This window comes from Lissotriton helveticus, chromosome 7 (genome assembly GCF_964261635.1).
Source record: "Lissotriton helveticus chromosome 7, aLisHel1.1, whole genome shotgun sequence".
NCBI classification, from domain to species: domain Eukaryota; kingdom Metazoa; phylum Chordata; class Amphibia; order Caudata; family Salamandridae; genus Lissotriton; species Lissotriton helveticus.
This window is the reverse complement of record NC_136068.1, coordinates 974,438,448-974,463,301: the sequence shown is the minus strand read 5'-3', so window position 1 is coordinate 974,463,301 and position 24,854 is coordinate 974,438,448. Positions and strand designations below refer to the sequence as shown.

Below are 24,854 nucleotides of genomic sequence, written 5' to 3'. Positions count from 1 at the left end.
GTAACATTGATCAAAGTCACTAGTAGCTTGAGACTATTTTCACTGATCAGAAGTAGCTCTGGCTACAGAAAAGGTTGAAGAGCCCTGATATACAATACATACACATACTTTTCTTCATGGAAAAATATGATAAAATACAACTGTTTCCTTGATTTTTCTCCTGGACACTTTTCCCTGGAAACGGTTTTAAAGAATCATTGAGGGACAATCTAATTGGAATTACAGAGATACTGTTAGGTAAAATTGTTAAAAAAATATTAAGAAATGTTATCAGAAACATACACTGTTCATCCATTTTTAAATGTTAGGAGTAATATTTAAATGTTTTTAATAATTCTTGATTTCTTTGTGGAGTAAATATTTTTATGAAATTATTTTTTACAACCCACTATAATTAATAGAGACAAATTATAAAAAGTCAGTAATAAATACTTCGATACTATATCTAAGAAAACAAAACCAGTGACATTATTACAGAAACAGATTAATTTATTTGAGCAATCAACAGAGTGAAACTGAAGATACAACTGGTACACTTTACAAATTATTTATGTGTATTTCTCAAACCCTCCCCCCCTCCCCCAAATGCTTCACTGATAACAGAACCAGCGGTGGTCAGTAAACAATATATGTAACTTCAGAATAATAGTTTTATCCCCTTGACCTGTTTCGGCCTCCAAAAAGGGGATTATAAAGGCAATAACGTGTCAAGGGGATAAAACAATAAACCCTGTGTTCTCAAGTGAGTGTCCACCCTGAAATTATTAGGTTAAAGATATCAATAATCTTTTTTACTGTACTACAAATGCAACAATAAAAAAAAGATTTCTATTCATCACTTTGTATTTTGTAATTCAGAATACATAATGCAAACATGTTACTTTAGGTGGAATGTTTAAAATAAATATTTAAAAAATAATTTAAATGTATTTTTATAAGTACTGTAATTAAGTATTTAATTCAAAATTAAGCTAATAGTGTAAAGCACTAAAGGTAACATTTCCCATGTAAGCAGAAGTCACCGCTACTGAGAAGATATCTCCCTATAGTGAAGTACAGGGAACATTTTAATAAACGTATTTTTTTGTTTTTAAATAGCTATGTTAAATAGGAATGTATACGAGTAATACATATTTATTTTGTGTCCATTTCAAACGTAGAATATAATTGCTGAAGCACTACTGACTTCCTTTTGAATTAATTGTAACTTTTATTTAAAATCCTGCATACATTATTTATATTTCCCGACTATGTTTTAAAATTACAAAAAGATATGTACAGGTTTAATTTAAATTAACTTAATAAAAAAATTCATTGTGTTCATTTTTAAATTAAAAAGATTACCAAAATCCTTTACCATAAAATATTTTCATCATTATACAGTTTTAGTTTTAACATTAAATATATATATTTTAAACAAGCCAAAATTAATGAATTATGTTATTATTTCCCATAAAGTTCTTTTTTAAGTGCTCCACTATTTTGTATGTGAGGGTGATGTAGTCCCATTGGTTGGCAACGTGTGGTGTTGGACTTTCCCCAGGTATGAGATGGAGTATCTTTGCTACTGTTTTGGGTTACGTTTGGCTGTAGTAACCTTAGAAGTGCAATCTGTGAATAGCAATGGGCTTCTGCCACGCCCTCAAACCCTTCTTAAACATACCGAAACTCCTTCTTACACATTCCTATTCACTATTAAGCACTCCTAACGCTCCCCTTGTCCCTTCCATATTTACTATTCAGTAGTAAATTTGCATGTATGGGGATCTCCCCATAAAAAGATAGGAGAACCAGAGGTGGAGATTTATACTAGGTTTGGGAATTGCATTTTGCAGTACGTAAGTAGTGCTACTGTACTTCTTTACATATTACAGAATGCATTTTGCGAATCAAGCCTCACATATCAAAGTGGCTGACTACCGGAGAGAAAGTAAAACAACTGTTACAAGTTTTATGATATACATGCTACCATTCTGCCTTTCCTGTTACCTGGTACTGATCGCTGCTCCAGGTTCTTGTCCTTCTCTGTGTTGACCACCACAGAACCCCTCAACAGTGGCGCAAAGAAGGGGGCAATAATTGCTGCATCAAACTTGGTGATAGGAATGCCAGAGGGGAAGGCAGCCTGCTCAATCACTTCCATCTCCATGGTAAGCCAGAAATCTTCCACATTAACCTCCCCACTGACTGGGAACTCTGGCCAAGTGAACTGCAAAAAGACAGCAGGGTTATCATGGTTGCAGTAGTTCCTGCAGTTTGAAAGAAAATGCAGCATTTTCCATATATTTAACAATTCTTCCACCTAAAATATAACCCTCATCATACCACCCAATATCTTCAAATATGGAGCTACAGCCATTAAGTGTAAAACAACGCACATCACAACCCACTAAGGCGAGGAGGAAAAGTCCTCTCATGCTATAGAGATATACCTAAAGGAAACTAGGGGTACTTGCAAAAACCACAGTGCTTAATCAATTGTTAAATGCACAAATATGCCACACCGCACCTAGGAGACAGAAGCTAATGGGGCTTTCATTGAGGTACAAAGGACACCTTTGCAGTGATGTATGCCAGATCTCTCTCATTGATTTATTCAAGAGTTCTATAGAGTTTTACGGTGAATGCACTAAGGAGGACACATCAGCTTTCGAAAGATTATAAGAGTCATTAGAATCTGGTCAGAGAGGTGGAACCTTTTGCTTGTTTTTTATATTAACTCTTGACGGTATTTACAATGAAATTAAAGGTCATTTTGGAAAGTGGTGTCTTCTACAGTTTTCTGAAGAGCATAAAGTTTGATCTAGCTCTTCGGTTTTGGTCCACAGCTTGCTATTACCTAGGTTTCTGCACTCCTAATGCTGAGTGACAATGAATACAATATCAGAGTAAAGATGTTGGTTGGGCAATAGCAGGGGACTAGAGAATTTAAGTATTTTGGGACCAATACCCCAATAGGCTATGTCCATAAGATAAAGGGCTTTGCTTCCACTAGAATCTATTGAAGCATTTTCAGTTGCAGTTTGATGTGGAAATATTTTAGAATCTTGATATTTGCACATTTACTCCTTCAGACAATGCAATCACTTAGGGTGTGAAAGAGGTCAGCATAACAAATACTGGCCTGACTCAATGCTTTTGGTATAGTTACTCGAGGTGTTTCGAGGTCAGGGGGCCAAATGGAGGAGACAGAATCATGTTTAGTCCATCCTATCACCAGCATTTCAGTATTTGATCCATTAAATCAGAGGAAACTCTCCTTTGTCGAAGGGAAGACATAACCCAAGCATACATTAATGTTAGCCTGATTTTCAAAGTTGTTTTCCGTAACCTGAAGAGCATTTGGGTGTCATCAGTGTCCACTGGAAATTCAACTAGTACTGATTGAAGAGTAGTTACAAGTCGTGTAGATCTCAGAGCATGCTAAATCCTCATATGTCCTAAAAGTATCCTTTGTCTCCACCAAGAACGATAGAAAGTATTGCATGCGGAGTGAGTGCGCTATAATGACTAAATAGTGTAGTATAAAGAGATGCCATGAAAGCTCCCATAATTCCTGGGATGCATTTTCCCATGTATAAATAAATATTTTCATTTTATGTGTGTTTTTTATAAGTTCTACAAGCTGTTAGTAAAGTTACCCCAGATTAAAATGAGAGAGTGGTAGAGAACAGCCTTCTGGGAATATTTATGTAAACTAGACAGCAAGAGTCAATGCCAATTCCAGGCTTTGGAATGGAAGGTGGGGTAGAGGGGGAAAAGTCTCCAAGAAAGGTGGAAAAAGTGCCACTTCAATTGCATACCCAATTTTAGCCGGTCTTCCTTAAGTCATCTGAGATAGTGAGAGGGTTTTCCTGGACGCTCTCTGTCTGGTAGACTGGTCTTGACTCTTGGGTGGAACGTATTGCTGGAAAAACTTGGACAGTTAAGTTAGATTGCGGCCCTGGAGCGTCTTATGGGCTTCATTAAAGGGTCTTCAATTGATTGCACTCGCTCTTTACCTGAAACTCAGCATTAGGTTTTCAAAGTAAGCATGACGTAGTCATACTGTTTTGAGATGAATATCAGTTGGGAAGAGTTAGTTTGGAGATGCTCTCTTTAGCAGCACAGTGCCAAGGGCATGGCAGTATTCCAGTCAATCAGCAATTTTGGTAGTTCAAATGTAATTTTGAACTACAGGAAGGACTTGACATCTTCATCAATGAAATGTGTTGTTGTTGGATGTATTTAAGTGAAAAGTGAAAGGTTACCTAAAAAATGTGTACTTTCGGCACAGTAACAAGCATCAGCTGCATGCAAGCCTGCTAAGAAAGCAGAAGGACCGTGCAGCGGCAGGACACCAAGCCCCCTACTACCACACAGCTGCGAGAGGAACAAGTTGGGTGCTGGTGGACCCCTGACCTGCTTGTGCCCTTCCCCCGAAGGGTGAGCCTCAACTTGTGTGTGAGAAGTCGTGATCACCTGGTCAGCTGCTGACATCTGGAGCTTGTGGGAAGACCTGGAGGAGCCTGCTGGCGCCTGTGTACCCATAGGGGAAGTGCGATCAACCAACCAAGAGGCCCATGGCGGATTCCTTGTTGGGGATAGTCACTGCGCATTACCATGGGCAAAACAGACAAAAAGCAGTCTCGCCTCCCATTTGAGACCCGTCAAGGCACTAGACAGCCGTCAAAGGATGAGACCTGGGGAGACTTGGCGGTGGTGGCTACTGATCCAACTGGGGGCAGAGATGACTACCTAGCTACATGCAAGAAAGCCTACCATCTATAGACTCCAAAACGGACACCTTGAATGTCTGCATGAACTCCATCCCTAGAAAACTTGACAAACACAAAGACTGTTTTACAGAAGTGAGCGCAGAATACCAACTACGGAAGATGATAGGGTGGCAAAAGGGAAACCACTATGCAATATGGAGTCAGCACTGCAAGTCATCGCTGCCAAAAATGAGCATTTGGAGGCCAGATCCTACAATAATAATCTCAGCATAGTAGGGATACCCGAATCTGCCAACAAAGGCCACATGGAGGAACATGTGGAAAAGATATTGCTGGGGATGTCTGGGCCGAAAGACTTCTTGCACCTCTTGGTGGTGGAGAGGTCGCCGAGATCCTTGGCTGCCAGGACCCCTCCTGGCACACCAGCTCGCACCATTATAGCCAAATTGCTCATCCTCTGTGACCGTGATGTGGCACTTCACCTAGCGGGAATAACAAAGCAACTCTCCTTTGATGGCAGTAAATTCCAATTGTACCCAGAATTTACCATAGTGGTGCAGGACCTCAAGAGGAAATTCTTACCAGTAAATCAAACTCTTTGCAAAGCCAATGTACTAGTTTAAATCTGGCCCATCTACACATCCAGAGGCTGGCAAGCAGCATGTGTTCTAGACTCCTAAACAAGCATCAGATTTTCTTAAAAAGCTCCCCCTTCGTGATGAGCAAAGCTCAGGCAGGAGAAACTCACAGCAACATCACACAGATTCTGAATATAAGTACACTTGTAACTACCAGGGGAAGACGCAGGACCCCACCCGTGACCCTTGCAAACAGAAATAGTGCTACCAAAATTTCCAGGCAAAGAGGCAGGCCCCAGTTCAATGGGCCACCAGTGCCTGGACTAATGAGCAATGTTCCTTCCAAAAAGAACCACCTCAGTCTGATCTCCATTACATTTTAAGCAATTATCTTGAATTCAAGCCTGCAATATGACATACAAGCATTAAGGTTTGGTTGTGTGGTGTGGATGTCTTCCAAAATAGAGACAATTAGCTATGAGGAATTCATAGCCTCTGCATCTCCTAATAGAAGTGAGTGAGGCTATGTAAACATTGAACAATTACTGCTCAACGAGGAGCCCTCGGACACTCCACAAGTGACTTTAGTGGAGTAAGATGGGAAAAATCAAAGCAGACAGAGTGCAGAATGATAGGAATGAGTAAAACCAGTTGAGGGTGGTGAGACAGATGGCACAGTCGTGCAAGCACTTGAGCAACGCAACAGGAGATACCATGTCAAAGCTGCTGATAGATCTAAAAGAATCAAGGCAGAAGAAACTCCTTGATCCATAGTACTACATATATCATCAGAGGCTGGAATGAGAGCAGCTTCTGTCCCGAAAAGCTGAAATGGGATGGGTCCAGAAGGTAACTGGTTTCAAAAAGATTGAAAGATGGATGTTGATAAGTTTTTCTAAGACTGTGGCGGGGTAAGATAGTAGAGAGATGGGCCTGAAGGTGGGAGGGTTGCAGAAGAACCTTGGCATGCTTTCGGCCTTCAGGATACGTGACTGAAGTGAGAGGTTTAAGAAGTGAGAACTGCCAAAAGTGGACTATGCAAAGATGAAGATGACGCAAGGGCATTGGTCTTTGGGAGAGGCTGCCCGACTTGAAAGAGCATAGTAGAGGTAAAACTGCGTAGGCTGACAGGTGTAAAACAAGATAGACTTGCCTAAGATACCGAGGGGGACTGGGAATTGAGGAAAGGCAGATCATTTAAAGCTGGCTGCCAGTCAAATTTAAAATAGATGTTGGAGATTTTATACTTAAAGAAATCTGCTAAGGAGGTGCAGAGTTCAGCAGAAGACGAAATTGTCTGAGCACAGGCAAATGGATGAAAGATTTATTTGACAATGGTTAAAATTTCCTTGACCAAGTTGGAGCATTCCTCAATGTAGGAAACAAATGCGGTGTGTCCGGCGGCGCAAAGATTTTGCGCTATATTCTGAGTGCTGCTTAGACAGTCATTTTGGAGAGAAGCTCCTGAAGTGGTGCCAGCAGTAAAGGTAGATAGATAAGTGGAGTGAGGATTGTAGGTTGCCTTTTGTTACCAGTCTCCATAGTCTCAATTTCTTTATCGGGAACGAAGATGTGGGAGTGTGGGAAGGTTGAGGAAAGCAAACATTAAATGCTTGGAGATGAAGATCCATCCAGGTTAGAGGAGAATTTGAGGCCAGATTGATAATATTGGCACTATCAATGATGGAGTTAAGTAGGTACTCTGCGATGTGCGTATGGCCTTTTTCATACTGGGTAAGGCCACTGGCATTAAAGTCATTCAGCAAGTTTCTTTCCTAGGTGAGCAGTAGATAAAGTTGCCCACAAGTGTAGGTCAGTTTGAGCAGTACTTTTGAATAGGATATATTCGACTCATTTTGTGATTTTGACAGACAGGACAAAACATGAGGAACGTTTGGTAAATTATGGTGATTTCAATGCCTATTTATTTAGAAAGTTTTATAAAGCGTGAACATGACCCTTGTGGGTATCAGAGTGCTGTACAAAAGATGAAAGCATAAATAAACTCCGTACAATAGAGGTCAACATAGTGAAACAACAAGGAGTACACAACCAAGATCAGGGACCTGGTAGAGGGCCACACTAGAACAAATTCTCCTAGGGTGTAAAATATTTCCTGTAACATTCAGCAAAACGAACAAAAGTGAGCTTGAAAACATTTTTACAACATAATAAAATTGGTGACAAAACTGTAGGGTGAGGGCCCTCGGGTAAAATAAAATAATTAACAACCAAATATAAAATAAATGGAGAACGATATGTTAGGATAAATGTCAAGTCTGTCAACAAGGGGACATGTAAAAAAAGAACACGACGATGCAGTTAGTGATCACTCAGGAAAAACAATTTGGCCTGTTTCTTGAAGTAGGAAGAGGAAGGATAGGCTCTAATCTCAGTAGGACAAGTGTTTCAAATTCTAGGCGCAAGGCCAGAGAAAGCACGTTTGTACTTACTTTTCTTCTTGAATTTGGGTGGTTTCAAGAGAAGTGTGGACATACTTCTTAAGTTCCGACCCGAGACAGAAAGAACAAGCTTGTTCGCCAGATAGGCCAGAGTGTTGTGATGCAAGGCCTTATGCGTGAGGCAAGCTATTTTAAAATGAATCCCCGCTTCAATAGACAGCCAGTTAAGCTGCACAAGGTAAGGTGTAATGTGATTGTGTTTTTTGAAGCCTGTGATGAGCCTGGCCGATGCGCTGAGAGTGGCTCCGAGAGGGGCCAATCATGCTTTAGGCATCCCCGTAAGGGTCACCAGACCATGCTCAAGACGAGAGATCATCAGGGATTGTACTGCAGGCTGTATGTCTTGGGTCGGAAGGAAATGTTTGATTTTCTTGAGGGTGTTAAGATGAAAGTTGGTACCACTAATAGTGGCACTGATGTGAGCTTGCATATTAAGGAGTTTGTCCAAAGTAATGCCTAACGATTTAGCGGAATCAACCACGTGAGAGGTGCAGTTCAAGGCTGTGATTTGCTTTAGCCAGTCCAGGGTAGGTGCAGAGTGATTGCATGGGGCAATCAGCAGTAATTCAGTTTTGAGGGTATTCAGTAAAGGAAAATGCTACTTACCAGTATGCATCTGTTCTTGGCATGTAGAGCTGCAGATTCGTACACTTAGCATTAGATCGCCACCTGGTGTTTGGCTCGGATGATTGCATGTTGTCGTCGTCTTGGAAGAAGTCTTTTGTAGTCACGAGATAAGTGACTCCTCCCTTGGACGATAGTGCGCATGGGCATCGGCTCCATCCTTAGATTGTTTTTTCGTCATGATGGGAAATGATGGAGTTAGTAGAAGTAAAGAAAAGAGATGTCCATGCGTATGCATCTAAGTAAGATAATACTGGAACAGATACAGTTCCCGGGGAGGTGGGAGGGCGTGTACGAATCTGCAGCTCTACATGCCCAGAAAAGATGCATACTGGTAAGTAGCATTTTCCGTTCGAGGCATATGAGCTGCAGATTGTACACTTATTTTTTATAACAACAAGGGACCCCAATTCAGTCAGCTAGGGACCTCGGGGAGCAATTTTCTAAAACAGTGGTCCCATGCAAAATTACAGTTCAAAACCAATAAACAAACGAAATCAAATCTATGTTTTGGAGTGACATGTCCAGCCGGACAGAGGTCCTTCAAGTTTACTTAATAAACAAATATCCAGAATAAAACAAGAATACCTTCCACAATGCCCCTGTGAGGTACACAAGCCTGTGCCCAACACTAGAGGGGTGATTACAGTTGAAGAAAAATAGGAAAGGTTTTAAGGCAAACTAACGTTTTTCTGTTTACACATTCATTGCACAGAAAATATCGAATAGCACCATTACATCAAATTAAACAACCAAATATGTTTGTATAAGGTGCATGAGCAAGTCGACGGCGTTTCGGTTCCCCTAAAGGGTAATGGGAACCATCATCAGGACAAATAAATAATTGCCTTATTACACTAAACCTCAAATTGCCTAAAAGAAAAGAAAATAGGGATAAATAAGAAAAGTACAATTTTTAAGAACAAGGCATTAATAATTAGACAATACAATGGAGTGACTCTTTGTGCAGGGTGCTAAAAACTTTCTTTATGCCGGGTGAAAATATCGCGTTGTTTCTATAGGTGGGGTGGTGGTGGCAGCAGTGAACCTATGGGTCTAAGTACGGATGTCAAATAATGATAGCCAGTGCCTCTTAATGAAATTACTTCAATGCAGGATGCAGTGAGCAGGCACACGGATCGAAATGATGGTGCCTATGTAAAACCTGTTTACAAACCGCTATGAACGGTGAAATCATGCTTTATGTCAAGACCGAGAGGCGCGCTCTGCTTACCGAGGCAGTGCGTGATTGTCAAGGGGCAAATCGTTGCTCAAATTAGCCCGTGCCAGCAGTCCTATATGGGGGGATAATCTGGAAGTTAGAGGGCGGGAATCATCCCAACTGAAACTATGCGGAGCGTATCATGCAGATAGTCTTACCGAATTCAGACAGCCAATGTCCGTGTTACAGGGTCGCAACAGGACGACGCCAGGGTAAGCCTATTGGAACGATTTGCCCCTTGACAATCATGCACTGCCTCGGTAAGCAGAGCGCGCCTCTCGGTCTTGACATAAAGCATGATTTCACCGTTCATAGCGGTTTGTAAACAGGTTTTACATAGGCACCATTATTTCGATCCGTGTGCCTGCTCACTGCATCCTGCATTGAAGTAATTTCGTTAAGAGGCACTGGCTATCATTATTTGACATCCGTACTTAGACCCATAGGTTCACTGCTGCCACCACCACCCCACCTATAGAAACAACGCGATATTTTCACCCGGCATAAAGAAAGTTTTTAGCACCCTGCACAAAGAGTCACTCCATTGTATTGTCTAATTATTAATGCCTTGTTCTTAAAAATTGTACTTTTCTTATTTATCCCTATTTTCTTTTCTTTTAGGCAATTTGAGGTTTAGTGTAATAAGGCAATTATTTATTTGTCCTGATGATGGTTCCCATTACCCTTTAGGGGAACCGAAACGCCGTCGACTTGCTCATGCACCTTATACAAACATATTTGGTTGTTTAATTTGATGTAATGGTGCTATTCGATATTTTCTGTGCAATGAATGTGTAAACAGAAAAACGTTAGTTTGCCTTAAAACCTTTCCTATTTTTCTTCAACTGTAATCACCCCGCTAGTGTTGGGCACAGGCTTGTGTACCTCACAGGGGCATTGTGGAAGGTATTCTTGTTTTATTCTGGATATTTGTTTATTAAGTAAACTTGAAGGACCTCTGTCCGGCTGGACATGTCACTCCAAAACATAGATTTGATTTCGTCTATGTTTATTGGTTTTGAACTGTAATTTTGCATGGGACCACTGTTGTTTTAGCAGATTGTACACTTAGCATCGATTGTGCAGCAGTGTCTCCTCTAGCGGTTGTCACCTGTATCTGTTGCAGTAGTTTGAAAGAGAGTTTTAAGGACAGCTTGGCCTACTGCAGCTTGATGCTTGGCTTGCACATCAACACAGTAGTGTTTGGTGAAGGTGTGTGTTGTAGACCATGTTGCTGCCTTGCATATGTCTTCTAGGGGAATGTTCCCTAAGAAAGCAATAGAGCCTCCTAGTTTGCGTGTGGAATGCGCTCTAGGAGGAACTGTTAATGTACGTTTTGTTTTTGGTAGCATATTTGTATACATTTTACAATCCATCTTGCAATTCAACCTTTAGAGATGGGGTTGCCCTTATGAGGCGGAGAGAAAGATACAAACAATTGTTTTGTATTGCGAAAAGATTTAGTTCTATCTATATAGTAGAGAAGGTTTAGTTACTTACCTGTAATCCTAGTTCTCTTCCAAAGGGTATCCTCATCAAACTCATAAGCATTAGAATATTCCCGCCCATGCGCGGGACCCCGGAAACACTATATTATATGTGCCCCACATATATATATACACATATATATATATATACATATATATATATATATATATATATATATATATATAAGCAATTGTAGCCTAATAAACAGTAGAGCTGAATTATGCTGTAAAGAATTTCCACCATACATGAATAACATGCATTAGAAACATGAGAAACAACAATAAAGTTTGTTTTGGAACTGTTTTAATGCTCAGAAAACAGTAGAAATTCTTCTAAAACACTGAAAGCATAGGAAGCTCCCAGGCTGCATTGCAAACACACAGTCTAAAAGACTGAAAAGCTAACCTGTAGCTGCATGCAATAAACTGAAACCGTGCCTTTAAGGCACTCCTGACCCCCAGCTTCCCATCATGCCTCAGGGGTGACAGTTAGGTCAGTTGTTCTTTGCGGAGACTGAAAAAAACATGAAACTAAGAGGTTAACAATATCTCTAACTTAAAATAGTCCTCTGCCCGGGGAGGCGGGAGGGTTGCTTATGACTTTGATGAGGATACCCCTGGAAGAGAACTAGGATTACAGGTAAGTAACTAATCCTTCTGTTCCAGGGGATCCTCATCAATAGTCATAAGCATTAGAATAGAATAGCGAGCCTCACCTCATCTCCCTGCGGGCAAAGGAAAAATACAGTAAATATAATTAGTAAGCTTAGTTAAAAACACCAAGCTAGGATAGAGTAAAAAACAACTATCCGAACAGATTCCTCAAGGAGGCCTGGCCTACTTGAGCATCAGCCCTGGAATCATACTCTAGGCAGTAGTGCCTCGTAAAAGTATGAACTGATTTCCAGGTTGGGGCCTTGCAAATTTCTGACATAGGGACATCATGCAAGAATGCAACAGTGGCCGCTTTCCCCCTGGTGGAAAGAGCCTTGGGAGGTAAAGGTAAGGGCCTTTTCGCCAGCTGATAAGCTAAGATAATGCATGAAACAATCCATCTTGAAATGGATCTCTTAGCGGCTGGGAAGCCAGGTCTCATGGCGCCATAATTAACAAACAATTGATCTGTCTTCCTTATCTCTTTTGTACTCTGTAAGTAGAACTTGAGTACTCTTTTAAGATCTAAGGAATGAAGCGACCACTCAGCTGGGGTCGCGGGATCAGGGAAGAAAGATGGCAGGGAAATGGACTGATTGATGTGAAAATCAGACACCACCTTAGGGAGAAAAGAAGGATGCGCCCTCAAGACTACTCTGTTATGGTGGAAAACAGTGTAAGGCTCATTGGAACATAGCGCTTGTATCTCGCTTACTCTGCGCGCTCATGTAATCGTGACTAGAAAAGCGGCCTTCCAAGATAGGTGCTGCAAGGAAGCTCTGTGGATGGGCTCAAAGGGAGGGCCCATCAACTTAGATAACACCAGGTTCAACTCCCACGGAGGCGAAGGGTTTCTAACAGGGGATACACTTTATTTAGCCCCTGTAAGAAGTCCTTAACCACCTGCATTTGGAAAAAGGAGGGCTGACTAGGTGACTTCCTGTAAGCTGTAATGGCAGACAAATGCACTCTGATCGAAGCATACTTAAGACCAGATCTTGCTAGGTACAGAAGGTAAGGGAGAATAACATCCTCCTGTCCCTTCGTGGGATCAAAGTGATGCTCTCTACACCAAAGAAAAAACCTCTTCTATTTAAACGCATATGACGTTCTTGTGGATGGTCTTTTTGCTTCCTTTAAAATATGCATACAATCAGGAGGCAGATTTAAATGTCCGTATTGTAGGACTTCAGGAGCCATGCTCTCAAGCTCGGTGAGGGAAGGTTGGGATGAAGAATCCTCCCTCCCATCTTGGACAGCAGGTCCGGCCTGCAAGGTAGTCTCCTGTGCGGGAGCACTGACAGATGTAGAAGGTCCGGGTACCACCACTGCCGTGGCCAGTCTGGAGCTATCAGAATCATAGTCATGCTGGATCTGAGTAGCTTGGACACCACCTTCGGGATCAGGGGCAGCGGAGGAAAGGCGTAGGCAAATGTCCCTGACCAGTTCATCAAAAGAGCATTCCCTCTTGTCCCTGGACGGTGGAATCTGGACGCGAAGGCGTGGCATTTTGTGTTTTCGTCGTCCGCGAAGAGATCTATTTCCGGACGACCCCAACGATGGAAAAGGTCTGCCACCACCTCGTCGTGCAGCACCCAGTCTGGCTGATCTTCGAAGTGCCTGCTGAGAGCGTCTGCCTTGACGTTTAGCTCTCCTGGAAGATGCACCGCCACCACCGAGAGGTTCCGGGCGAGCAGCCAGTGCCAGATGGTCTGAGACTCCAGGGAGAGCGGACGTGACCGAGTTCCACCTTGCTTGTTCAGGTAGAACATGGTCGTCGTGTTGTCTGTCTGGACCAGGACTGAATCGGACCAGGACTGAATCGGACTCGATCGCAGGCAGGAAAGCTTTCAGAGCTAGATGGACTGCCCGGAGTTCCAGCATGTTGATGTGGTAGGTCTGTTCCTTTGCCGACCACTGTCCTTGAATCTGGAGGCATCCCATGTGCGCGCCCCAGCCTTGCAGAGATGCGTCTGTCACCACCGATTGCACTGGTAGCGGTTGGTGAAAAGGGACTCCCACCATCAGATTCCGCTGTTGGGTCCACCATGAGAGTGAGGATCTGGCCGCCTGAGAGAGATCTGATCCTCCCAGCGACCTGCCGACTGATCCCACAGGTCCTCCAGAGTCTGCTGCAGAGGACGCATCCTCAGCCTGGCGTTGGGAATTAGGAAGATGCAGGACACCATGGATCCTAGCAGGGATGCCACCTGCCTGACTGTCGGATTCTGCGCTTGGAGCAGAAGCCTGCATCTGTGCTTCATGGAAGACAGTCTCTCCTCCGAAGGATACGCTCTTCCCACGCCTGTGTCCAGAACGGAGCCGAGATAGTGAATGGTCTGCGTGGGCTGCTGCGCCGACTTGTCCCTGTTGACATGCAGCCCGAGGTCGTGCAACTGCTGCAGGCAGAACTGGAGGTCGTGACTCACTTGCAGTGGGGAAGGACCTTTTAGCAGCCAGTCGTCCAAGTATGGATATACGAAAAGTCCTTCTCTGTGAAGAAAAGCTGCCACCACTGCCATGCATTTGGTGAAGACTCACGGAGCGGACTTCAGACCAAAGGGCAGGACCTTGTACTGGTAATGTTTGTGACCGACCACAAACCGCAGGTACTTCCGATGTCGTTTTGCAATGGAGATGTGGAAGTACGCATCTTGGAGGTCCACCGAACACATCCAATCCCCTACTTGCAGATGTGGACATATTTGGTGAAGGGCCAACATGCGAAACTTTTCCTTCACTATGATTTTGTTCAGTAATCGAAGGTCCTGAATTGGTCGAAACTTGCACTCCTGATCTTTTTTGGGGACAGGAAAGTATCTGGAGTAAACTCCTTTTCCTCTTTGGGAGGGCAGAACCTCCTCTATCGCCTGCTTTTGGAGAAGAGCTCTCACCTCTTTTCGAAGCAGCTGTAATTGATGGGGACGAGACTTTTTTGGTGGAATGTCCTTCGGAAGCGCTCGGAAACGTAGCGCAAATCCATTGCTCAGTATATTCAGCACCCAGCGATCTTTTGTGATGCTGGCCCACTCTGTTAGATGTTGAGAAGCACTTCCTCCCACTGGAGTGGGCAACGGAGGCGGAGGAAGCCACTGCTCATGACTTCCCTCCTCTCGTCGTGGTAGAGGACTGCTGTTGGTGACCACCTCTACCTCTCATGGACTTTCCTCCACGAAACTGGGTCTTCCCCATGTTCTTATTTTTGGACCACTGAGGGGTTTGAACCCTCTGTTGAGACCCTTTGCCACGCTTGGATTTGTAGCGGCGCTTAACTTATTTTTTCTTCTCCAGCCCAACTGCCTTGACCGTGTCCAACTCGGTCTTCATCCTAGTCATCTCTTCGTCAGCGTGGGAGCCGAAGAGAGAAGAGCCGGAGAACGGGAGGTTCATGATCCTTTGCTGCGCGTCTGGCTAAAGTCCTGTTAGCCGCAACCAGGAGGATCTTCTGGCGCATACTCCATGCGCATAAGAGTGCGCTGATAACACCGCACCATCTGCCGCAGTGCTTATTGCTTGGTTAGCCACCAGAGATCCCTCTGTGACTATCTCTGCGAAATCTTTCTGGTCTTCTTTTGGGAGCTTGGCTTGGAAACGCTCCAAAGAGTCCCAAAGAGATCTGTCATACCTGCCAAGCAACGCAGCCGCGCTGGAGACCTTAAGAGAAGTTGCAGCAGAAGTGCAGACCTTGCGACCCCACAAGTCCTGGGTCCTGCTGTCTTTGTCTGGTGGAACAGAAGAAGTGGCCGAAACAGCATGTGTCTTTTTTGCTGCTGCCACAATGACAGAGTCTGCAAGAGGGTCTGTCTTGACGAAGACTGGATCTGAGGTAGCCGGCTTGTATTTTTTCCAGCGACGAGCTGGAACCGCCTTAATGGTTGCCGGTGTTAAAAACGTGTCCATGACTGGGTCAAGGATTCCAGGAACCAGTGGCAGCAGAGGTCGAGATTCTGACTTCTTATGAAGAGTTTCGAAAATCACTGTTGTCGTGACTTGCGGGACAGACATCTCAATATTAAGCTTTTGTGCACCTCTTTGCAAAACCTCATGGTAGGTGGCAATATCGTCTATGGGAGAGACCCTGGTAGATGGGCTGTCCGATAGTGTGGGAGAGTAATCCCTCTTGGAGGATCGGGTAGAGGAAGACGTAGTTGGTGTTCTCCTATGTCGTCGATGCGTAGAAATCCTCACTTCTCTCAATCTCCCAGTGCGGTCCTCGCGTCTCGGAGAGCGAGACCTGTGGCGCCTTGCCTCCGGAGACCTCTCCTGTCTTTGTCTAGGAGGGCTCGCTCTGTCTGCTTCGTCCACTAGTCTCTGCAAAGGAGACCTATGCACAGAGCTGGCATAGTCCTGCATTCGCCTTGTTGCCCCAGAGTCTTCCAGTGACTTGCAGGGAGGTTCCACCTTGGAGACAACTGAGTCACAGCAGGGGCTCCCTTGGATCGTGAAGGAGACTTGCGAACGCGGGAAGCAGGTTCCGGAGTGGGCGACTTTGAAGAAGCCCTCCTGGAAGATTGAGGAGACGAATGTCATGAAGCCGACTGTCACCAGGACCACTGAGCCTCCAGATCTCACTGAGGTCTGTCCCGACGTCGAACGCCTTCTGGATGCCGAACTAGGCTCCTGCCGTCCTCTCGACGTCGAACGCACCCTTGACGTCGAACGGTGCCGACGAGACGCAGGTAAGTGCTCTCTCGACGTCGAACGGCGATGAGACGCCGATGACGGAGGATGTCTCTCACTCGACGCCGAATGTCTTCTAGACGACGGCGGAGATGGATTCAGTCTCGACGTCGAAGGTCTTCGAGACGACGGCGGAGGGGTTTGTCTCGCCCTCGACGCCGAACGTATCGACGGAGACTTTAACCTCGACGCCGATCGTCGCCCAGTTGACGACGGCGGAGGTGTCCTCGTTCTCGACATCGATCGCTGGTGGAATTGCGATGACAGAAGAGAACCTGCCCTCGACGTCGAACGCTTTACCGGCGTCGACGGATGGCCTTGGTACCTCGACGCCGAACGTCGTCGAGTTGACAACGGCGGGGGGTCTCTGCTCCTCGACGCTGATCGTCGCCGGGTTGACGGCGGAGGGTCTCTGCTCCTCGACGCCGATCGTCGCCGGGTTGACGACGGCGGAGGAGTCCTGTCTCTTGACGCCGATCGTCGCCGGGTTGACGACGGCGGAGGAGTCCTGTCTCTTGACGCCGATCGCCGCCGGGTTGACGACGGCGGCGACATACCTTCTCTCGATGGCAAGTCCACTGTCGAGGGTCTTTTCTTCGACAAATGACCCATTTGAAGATCTTTTTTCAGCGCCGAGCCCAACGCTGAAGCTGAAGGACGCGAGGACTTACTTCTAGAAGATGTTCTAGCCCTCTTGGAGCCCTTCTTGACAGGCCATAGATACGAATTCGCTCTCTGTCTTTCAAAGTTCTGCTGGTCAGGAGCTGACAGTGAGAGCGGGCCTTTGGGTCATGGTCTTCAGGGAGACAAAGGATACAGACCTCATGAGAGTATGACCACAAGAAGGGCAAGAGTCAAAAAGAGAAGGCATTTTAAGGTGTTAAAAATGCCCTAATCTGTCAAAAAAAGACAGTCTCTTACTTCTACAGCTGTAAAACGTTGAAGTAAAGAGAAAAAGTTGTTAAAAGTGAAAAGATTTTTCTGAAGAAATCAGAAAAGAGTGGAGCTGTGTTGCCAGGATCCTTCCAGAAGGAGCCGGAAAGAACAACTGACCTAACTGTCACCCCTGAGGCATGATGGGAAGCTGGGGGTCAGGAGTGCCTTAAAGGCACGGTGTCAGTTTATTGCATGCAGCTACAGGTTAGCTTTTCAGTCTTTTTAGACTGTGTGTTTGCAATGCAGCCTGAGAGCTTCCTATGCTTTCAGTGTTTTAGAAGAATTTCTACTGTTTTCTGAGCATTAAAACAGTTCCAAAATAAACTTTATTGTTGTTTCTCATGCATGTTATTCATGTATGGTGGAAATTATATATATATATATATATATATATATATATATATATATATATATATATATATATATATATATATATATATATATATATATATATATATTCACTGAAAAAACCATAGGCCTCATATAGTTAGGAATTATCATTTAAAAAACCTTGCAAATTCACTGAAAAAACCATAGGTTTCAGGCCTTATATAGTTAGGAATTAGCATTTACAAAACCTTTGAAATTCACTGAAAAAACCATAGGTTTCAGGAGTTATATAGTTAGGAATGAGCTTTTACAAAACCTTTGAAATTCACTCAAAAAACTATAAGTTTTAGTGGTGTTATAGTTAGCTGGACATTTTACTCATACAAAACCATTGAAATTGCGCCTATATAGTTAGTTGTACTAACTATATTTCGCGCACCCGCAATCCACTGCTGATGATGTCACATATTAGATCATTCATGACATGGTCAGTGACATCACTGATGACATCTCAAATGACATCACTGATGACATCATCCAGTGAATGTGGTTTGCTTCGTTATTTAAATATGCATTATATATATAGCAATTTGCATTGAAGAATGAGTGGATATATATAAATAAATATTTGGATGGAGGATTTAGTAGCAGTGTAATTGACTGTTTACTTGACCAATTTATAATGTCTCACTAAATATAGTGGATAGTGACTAAACTGTGTGAATATCTGTATCACTTTGTCAGTTGTTGTGTAAACTGATTCTACAGTTGGTTACTAGCTATGTGAAAGTCTATATTAGTTATTGATTAGTTAACTGAGTATTTGTATGGGAGTGTGAAAGTGTGTGTGGTTCGGTGGGGGGTGTGTGACTGTCCAAAGATGTGTGAATAGTTGATTCAGTAGATATATGAAGTTAAAACTACATGTTCTAACAGTTTGGGTGAGGGAATCTCTTTATGGGTGTGGTGATGAGCAAATATATTTCTCAAAGGTACAGGTCCAACAAACTAGAAAAATAAAAGGCAGTGTATGTGTCAGTTGTTGTATATAAATAAGTATACATAAGACACAATGATTGTGTGAGTGACTGTATGGATAACTGTATACTTCTAATAATGATTTTATATTTCACTAAGTATGACTTACTATCTAAATGAATAGAAGAAGTGGTGTTTGTATAAGTGTTTTGCTAAGTAAATATGTAAGTATGATCCATTGTTTGCATAAGTGAGTAGGATGACTTCATATGTGAATAGGATGCGTGCTGTTGTTTAATGTCGATATAGATGTATAAGTATTTTTGATAGTGTTCTATTGTTCATTGACAGCATGTATGAGTGAATCCATAGGTAAGTGATTAGATGTGTGTATACATCTATGAATCACTGAGTGGATTTTTAGATACTTGTATTGCTGTGACAATGGATTTAAATATGATACTCTGTATTTTACAAAGAGTGATGAAAAATTGTAATAGTGTATGAAAAGGTGTATGTGATTGTCACGTGGATGATGTCATCAGTGATGTCATTTGAGATGTCATCAGTGATGTCACTGACCATGTCATGAATGATCTAATATGTGACATCATCAGCAGTGGATTGCGGGTGCGCGAAATATAGTTAGTACAACTAACTATATAGGTGCAATTTCAATGCTTTTGTATGAGTAAAATGTCCAGCTAACTATAACACCACTAAAACTTATAGTTTTTTGAGTGAATTTCAAACGTTTTGTAAAAGCTAATTCCTAACTATATAACTCCTGAAACCTATGGTTTTTTCAGTGAATTTCAAAGGTTTTTTAAATGCTAATTCCTAACTATATAAGGCCTGAAACCTATGGTTTTTTCAGTGAATTCGCAAGGTTTTTTAAATGCTAATTCCTAACTATATAAGGCCTGAAACCTATGGTTTTTTCAGTGAATTTGCAAGGTTTTTTAAATGCTAATTCCTAACTATATAAGGCCTGAAACCTATGGTTTTTCAGTGAATTTCAAAGGTTTTTTAATGCTAATTCTGTTAGCGGATAACGTTTAAATATATTAATATCCTAGTGGGACCACCTGAGCAGCCCTAAGGGGTTAGGGTGTTTCTACCCTGCCCCCTTTTTGTGTTCTACACGTTTGTTTTTCTGCTTTCTTGTGCCTCAGTCTACTAAGACCCAAGATGGATGCCAACACTTCCTGGTTAGAAGTGTTGACAGCCAATGAGCATGCAGCTTTCTCGGGAAGGCATGCTGATTGGCTGTCACTGTCTGTCAACACTAGCACAAGATGGATGCCAACACCTCCTGGTTAGAAGTGTTGACAGCCAATGACCATGCAGCTTTCTCGGGAAGGCATGCTGATTGGCTGCCACTGTCTGTCAACACTCAAAACCAGGAAGTGTTGGCAGCCATCTTGTGCCTTGTTAGAACCAAGGCACAAGAAAGCAGTGAAACAAAGGTGTGAAACTCGCAAAGGGGCCAGAGTAGAAGCACCCTGACCCCCTAGGCAGGGGGTCCCACAAGGACCCCCTAGGCAAAAAAAGAAAAACTTTTTTTTTTTTTTTTGCCTTGAGCAGGCCTAGGGGGTCAGGGTGCTTCTACCCTGCCCTCTTTCTGAGTTCTACATGTTTGCTTTTCTGCTTTCCTGTGCCTCAGTCTACCGAGGCACAAGATGGCTGCCAACAGTTTCTGTTTTGGAGTGTTGACAGACATTGGCTGCCAATCAGAATGCAGCTCGCGCACTAGAGGTACGCGTACGTGCGCGTACGGTACGCGTACCGTAAGGGTACGGATAAGCTGCTATAGATATATATATTTTTTTGAACCTAAATTACTCAAAATCCACTGGAGCACATATCTTGAGACATAGCAAAGGCACATCGGGCTACCAGTCCCTACAATTTTGCCAAGTTTGGTGGAAAACCATTCAGCCGTTCGGGCTAAAAGTGAGTCCAACCGCCCTATGGAAATTAACATGGGGAAAACACGTTTTGGGACCCCCCTTTTATCTCTGCCCCCGCTTGACGAATCCCCCCGAAACTTTCAGGGAAGGAGCGGAGCGCAGCGATGGAAAGTTAAGGAAAATTACAGGCAGATCCCTCAACCGGCACCAAAGTTATTCCCAATAGAATGTTGCGATATCCCTATGGAAAGCAATCCTAACTATATATACCTACTGGCTATCGCCAGTAGGATATATATATATATATATATATATAGATATATATATATATATATATAGATATATATATATATATATATATATTTATATATATATATATATATATTTATATATATATATATATATACTGAAAAAAACATAGGTTTCACACCAGTTATAGTTAGCTGGAAATTTTACAGGAAATTCCCACGTTATAGTTAGTTGGACTCACTATAACTTGCGCGTGCAATGCACTGCTGATGACGTCACATATTACATCACTCATGACATGGTCAGTGACATCACTCATGACATCACTGAAGACACCATCCTTGTGACAGAGTGACAGACCTCCTTTCACTGTAATGTAACCCTTGAAACACATATTCAAAAATAGAAACTAAAATGTACAAAAAAATGGAGATACCCATACCAGTTACAACAACCAATTCAGTAATTCCACCATCTATATACACATCCACTCATTCACCAACAGTTCTATGTAGTCACTCGTACATATACTCACTCATCATATGTAGTGATACACCTATACATCCTGTTACACACCGACAGTCATCCAAAAGATACTCTCACACATACTCACACATGCAAATAAACTATTGAACATCCATTTATTTGCATATACAGCTATACACACACTACCACCTTACTTCTAAGGAACCTTACACATACTTACTCTCTTAAACAATCACTTATAGAAACACATACTTATTTAAACAGGAACTCTTACAATCCCTTACTCTCACATATACTCACTTATATACATCAACATTCACATATACTACATTAAAACATATGTAGTTACTGATAAAGACACTAGTGAGACAGTCATTCACTCACTAACATACACATATACACACTCATCCACCCATACAGTCCTGCACATGTGCTGTATTCAAAACACATACAAACAGAGAGTGTCATTCATTTTTTTTTTTTTTTTTTTTTATTGTTTAAATATATCCTTTATTCGGTTCACAGGATAAAACAAACATGTATCATACAGTAGTTCGTTATAGTAAGGCTCAGTAGAAGAGGAAGTGTGTACATGGATCACGGAGCGGAACATATGGTACAGTGTAAACTTGCACAGAGAAATACAAAGGCTAAAGCATTGTTCTATCATGCTGTCCCTGTTGTCATATCGTGTCGCATATGTAAGGATAAGAAGAACGGGGAGAAACAGGGTTACCAAACTTGGGGGTGTATGGCGTGTAGTGGGGTGGTCATTGGGTCCTGCTGCGGTGGGGGGGGTAAGGGGGGGGGGCGGCAGTGTCCTGATTGGTCCGTGCCCATCTCCGTAGGGCGGAGAGGGTATTGCGAGGCCAGCGGTGGGGAGCAGCGCGCAGGCGAAGCGGGGGGGGAAGGGAGAGGGGGGGGGAGGGCGCGCAGGGGGCCGCGCCCTTCTCCGCTATGTGTCGGGTGGATTGACAACCTGTCCAGTCCCTGCGGTGTCCAATGTGGGGGATCTATCCCTGTGTTCTCCGCCTGGGGAGGCTTGCCCTTCGGATGCTTCTGGTGTCTGGAGTCCGTTGTGGAAGGAGTGTAGCATTTCGTCCCAGAGCGCCGCGATTGGGAATTTACGCAACCCTGCCGTTTCCTCATTATGTAGGGATATGCTTTCTGCCTTTGCCCAGTTGTCTAGTGAGGTGCACCAGTGCTCTCCCCTGGGTGGTTCCGTACGCTTCCAGTGTTTAGTAATGAGTCGTTTTGCAGTGATGAGGCCGAGGTCCCAGAAGCGGGAGGGCACCCTATTGTGCTTCGTTCTGTGGAAGAGCCCCAGTAGGCACGCCTCCCACGTGTGCGGGATCGGTATCTCTGTGCTGCGCTCCAGTAGCGGTAACACCGACTGCCAGTACGTCTGCATCTGAGGACATTGCCACAGCACGTGTAGGAGGTTTGCTCCCTCTGTGCTGCATCTTGGGCACCCAGCTGCTGCACCTGGAAAGTATGAGTTTATCTTGTCTGGGGAGAGGTATGCTATGTGTAGGATATAAAACTGAATCTGTTTAAAGCGTGCGTTACGGGGAATGTTTCTGGGGCCTGCCAGTATCACCGCCCATTCCTTGTCTGTCCAGGCCCTCCCTCTGTCTGCCGCCCATTTATCCCGCAAAGGCTGTAAGGTGCATTGCGTGTGAGAGAGCAGCGCCTGGGTTAACCAGTGTACCACGTGTGTCCCATTACCCATAACGTGCATGTACTGGATCAACTGGTGCACTGGAGGCTCGTAGGCGATGTTTCCCCATTTCTGCGTGAGCGCCCTGACTATAGAAGCGTGTTGTAAAAACTGTCCTGCAGGTAACCCCGTGTCGGCGGCCAGTGTCTCGAAGGGGAGTAGGGCCAGAGAGTCAGTCATTCATGCATCTATGTGCTAAGTAATACCCCCACCAAACCATACAAACACTTATACTGATACTAAGAAAAACATCTAATAACCCATATACCTACACATGTAGCTACTCACCAACCCATGCAGCCACTTATACACAAAGTGAAACATTAATACATATATTTAAATATTTAAACATTACTCACTGTTATTTATTTTTCAGAAAGACACACATTCACTGGATGGTGTCATCAGTGATGTCATGAGTGATGTCACTGACCATGTCATGAGTGATGTAATATGTGACGTCATCAGCAGTGCATTGCACGCGCAAGTTATAGTGAGTCCAACTAACTATAACGTGGGAATTTCATTGGTTTTATGCCAGTAAAATTTCCAGCTAACTATAACTGGTGTGAAACCTATGTTTTTTTCAGTGAATTTAATAGGTTTTTTAAATGCTAATTCCTAACTATAACTGGTGTGAAACCTATGGTTTTTTCAGTGAATTTCATCGGTTTTTTAATAGCAAATCTCTATAGGTATGAAATAATATTTTTTATAATGAATTTTATATTGTATAACTATGTAATTTATTAATATTATTATTTTTATTATTTTTTTTATATTTTTGCCTGGTGCGCTCCCGGGGCGCGTACTGGTGAATGCACGGGTAAGCGCAATGTTATGGCGCGCCCCGGGGCGCGTCCCGTTAGCGCTATTCCCGCGAACGAAAACAACATCGTGACGTATCGCGTAGCCTCGTGATGCGTCATATGACGCACTGCGTAAGCGCACCCGGAAGCACGCGATCGCGCAACGTAAGCGCCCCGACGCGCTTACGCTACGCGCCCCGGGACGCGCCCCAGGGCGCGTAGCGTAAGCGCGTCAAGCCATGTGACTTTACAATAACACTTTTCATTGGTTCAGAATATTTTGTTTTCAAAATATTGAGAAACCCACCCATTTCTCTCACTATTGCTTTGTACTTGGAGAGAGCAAGAGGTGTTCTTTGCATTATCTGCTTCTCAAAGTTTCCTGATCTACAGCAATGGCTGCAAGGGAGTCATCCAGCAGTGATTCTGGTGGTTTTTTGCGTGAGGACCCTCCTCACCACAAAACAAAGGACCACTTCATTTGGAAATTTTATGACATCCCTGAAGGAAAAAAAAAGGTTAATGCTGCTAAGGTAACCTGCAAGATATGTGGCAGTATTTTATCCAGAGGCAATCCTAATAAAAAATATAGCTTTGGAAATGCCAATTTAATTAGGCATGTCCAGAGAAGACACCCAAAAAACTATGCCAGGGAGAGTGTGAGGGACCTGGCACGGAAATTACCAAGAGATGGCAGCAGCACCTCCACTGGTGGAGCAACACCTTCAGGAACACCACGTGGAAGAATGGTCCCTAACGTGCAGCCGGTGTTTGCAGGCATAAAATTTCTATGCGTGGACTGTAATGAACTGCTCTGTTATGGGGAGCAGAGCGTTGAACTCATTGCTATAAAGAGACAGGAACACCGCTGCCCTCCCCGTCCTTAATTTTTCACAATTTTTTGCTCCTGTTGAGCAGTTTTGGAATCCCTGTTTTTGTTTTTCCCCTGAAAAAAATCCCCCAAAAATATAAAATCGTTTTAAAAAAAATATAAAAAAACATAAAAAA

General features: G+C 43.4%; 1 protein-coding gene across 4 annotated transcripts in view; it reads right to left on the bottom strand.

Annotated features, from left to right (window-relative positions):
- HMGXB3 (HMG-box containing 3) overlaps positions 1–24,854 on the bottom strand; it is a 526,740-nt gene that overhangs the window by 163,577 nt on the left and 338,309 nt on the right. For all 4 annotated transcript variants that reach the window (XM_078653572.1, XM_078653575.1, XM_078653573.1 and 1 more), the window contains one exon: positions 1,990–2,209. In XM_078653572.1, the coding sequence (XP_078509698.1) occupies positions 1,990–2,209 (220 nt within the window). The remainder of the gene's footprint in view (positions 1–1,989; positions 2,210–24,854) is intronic.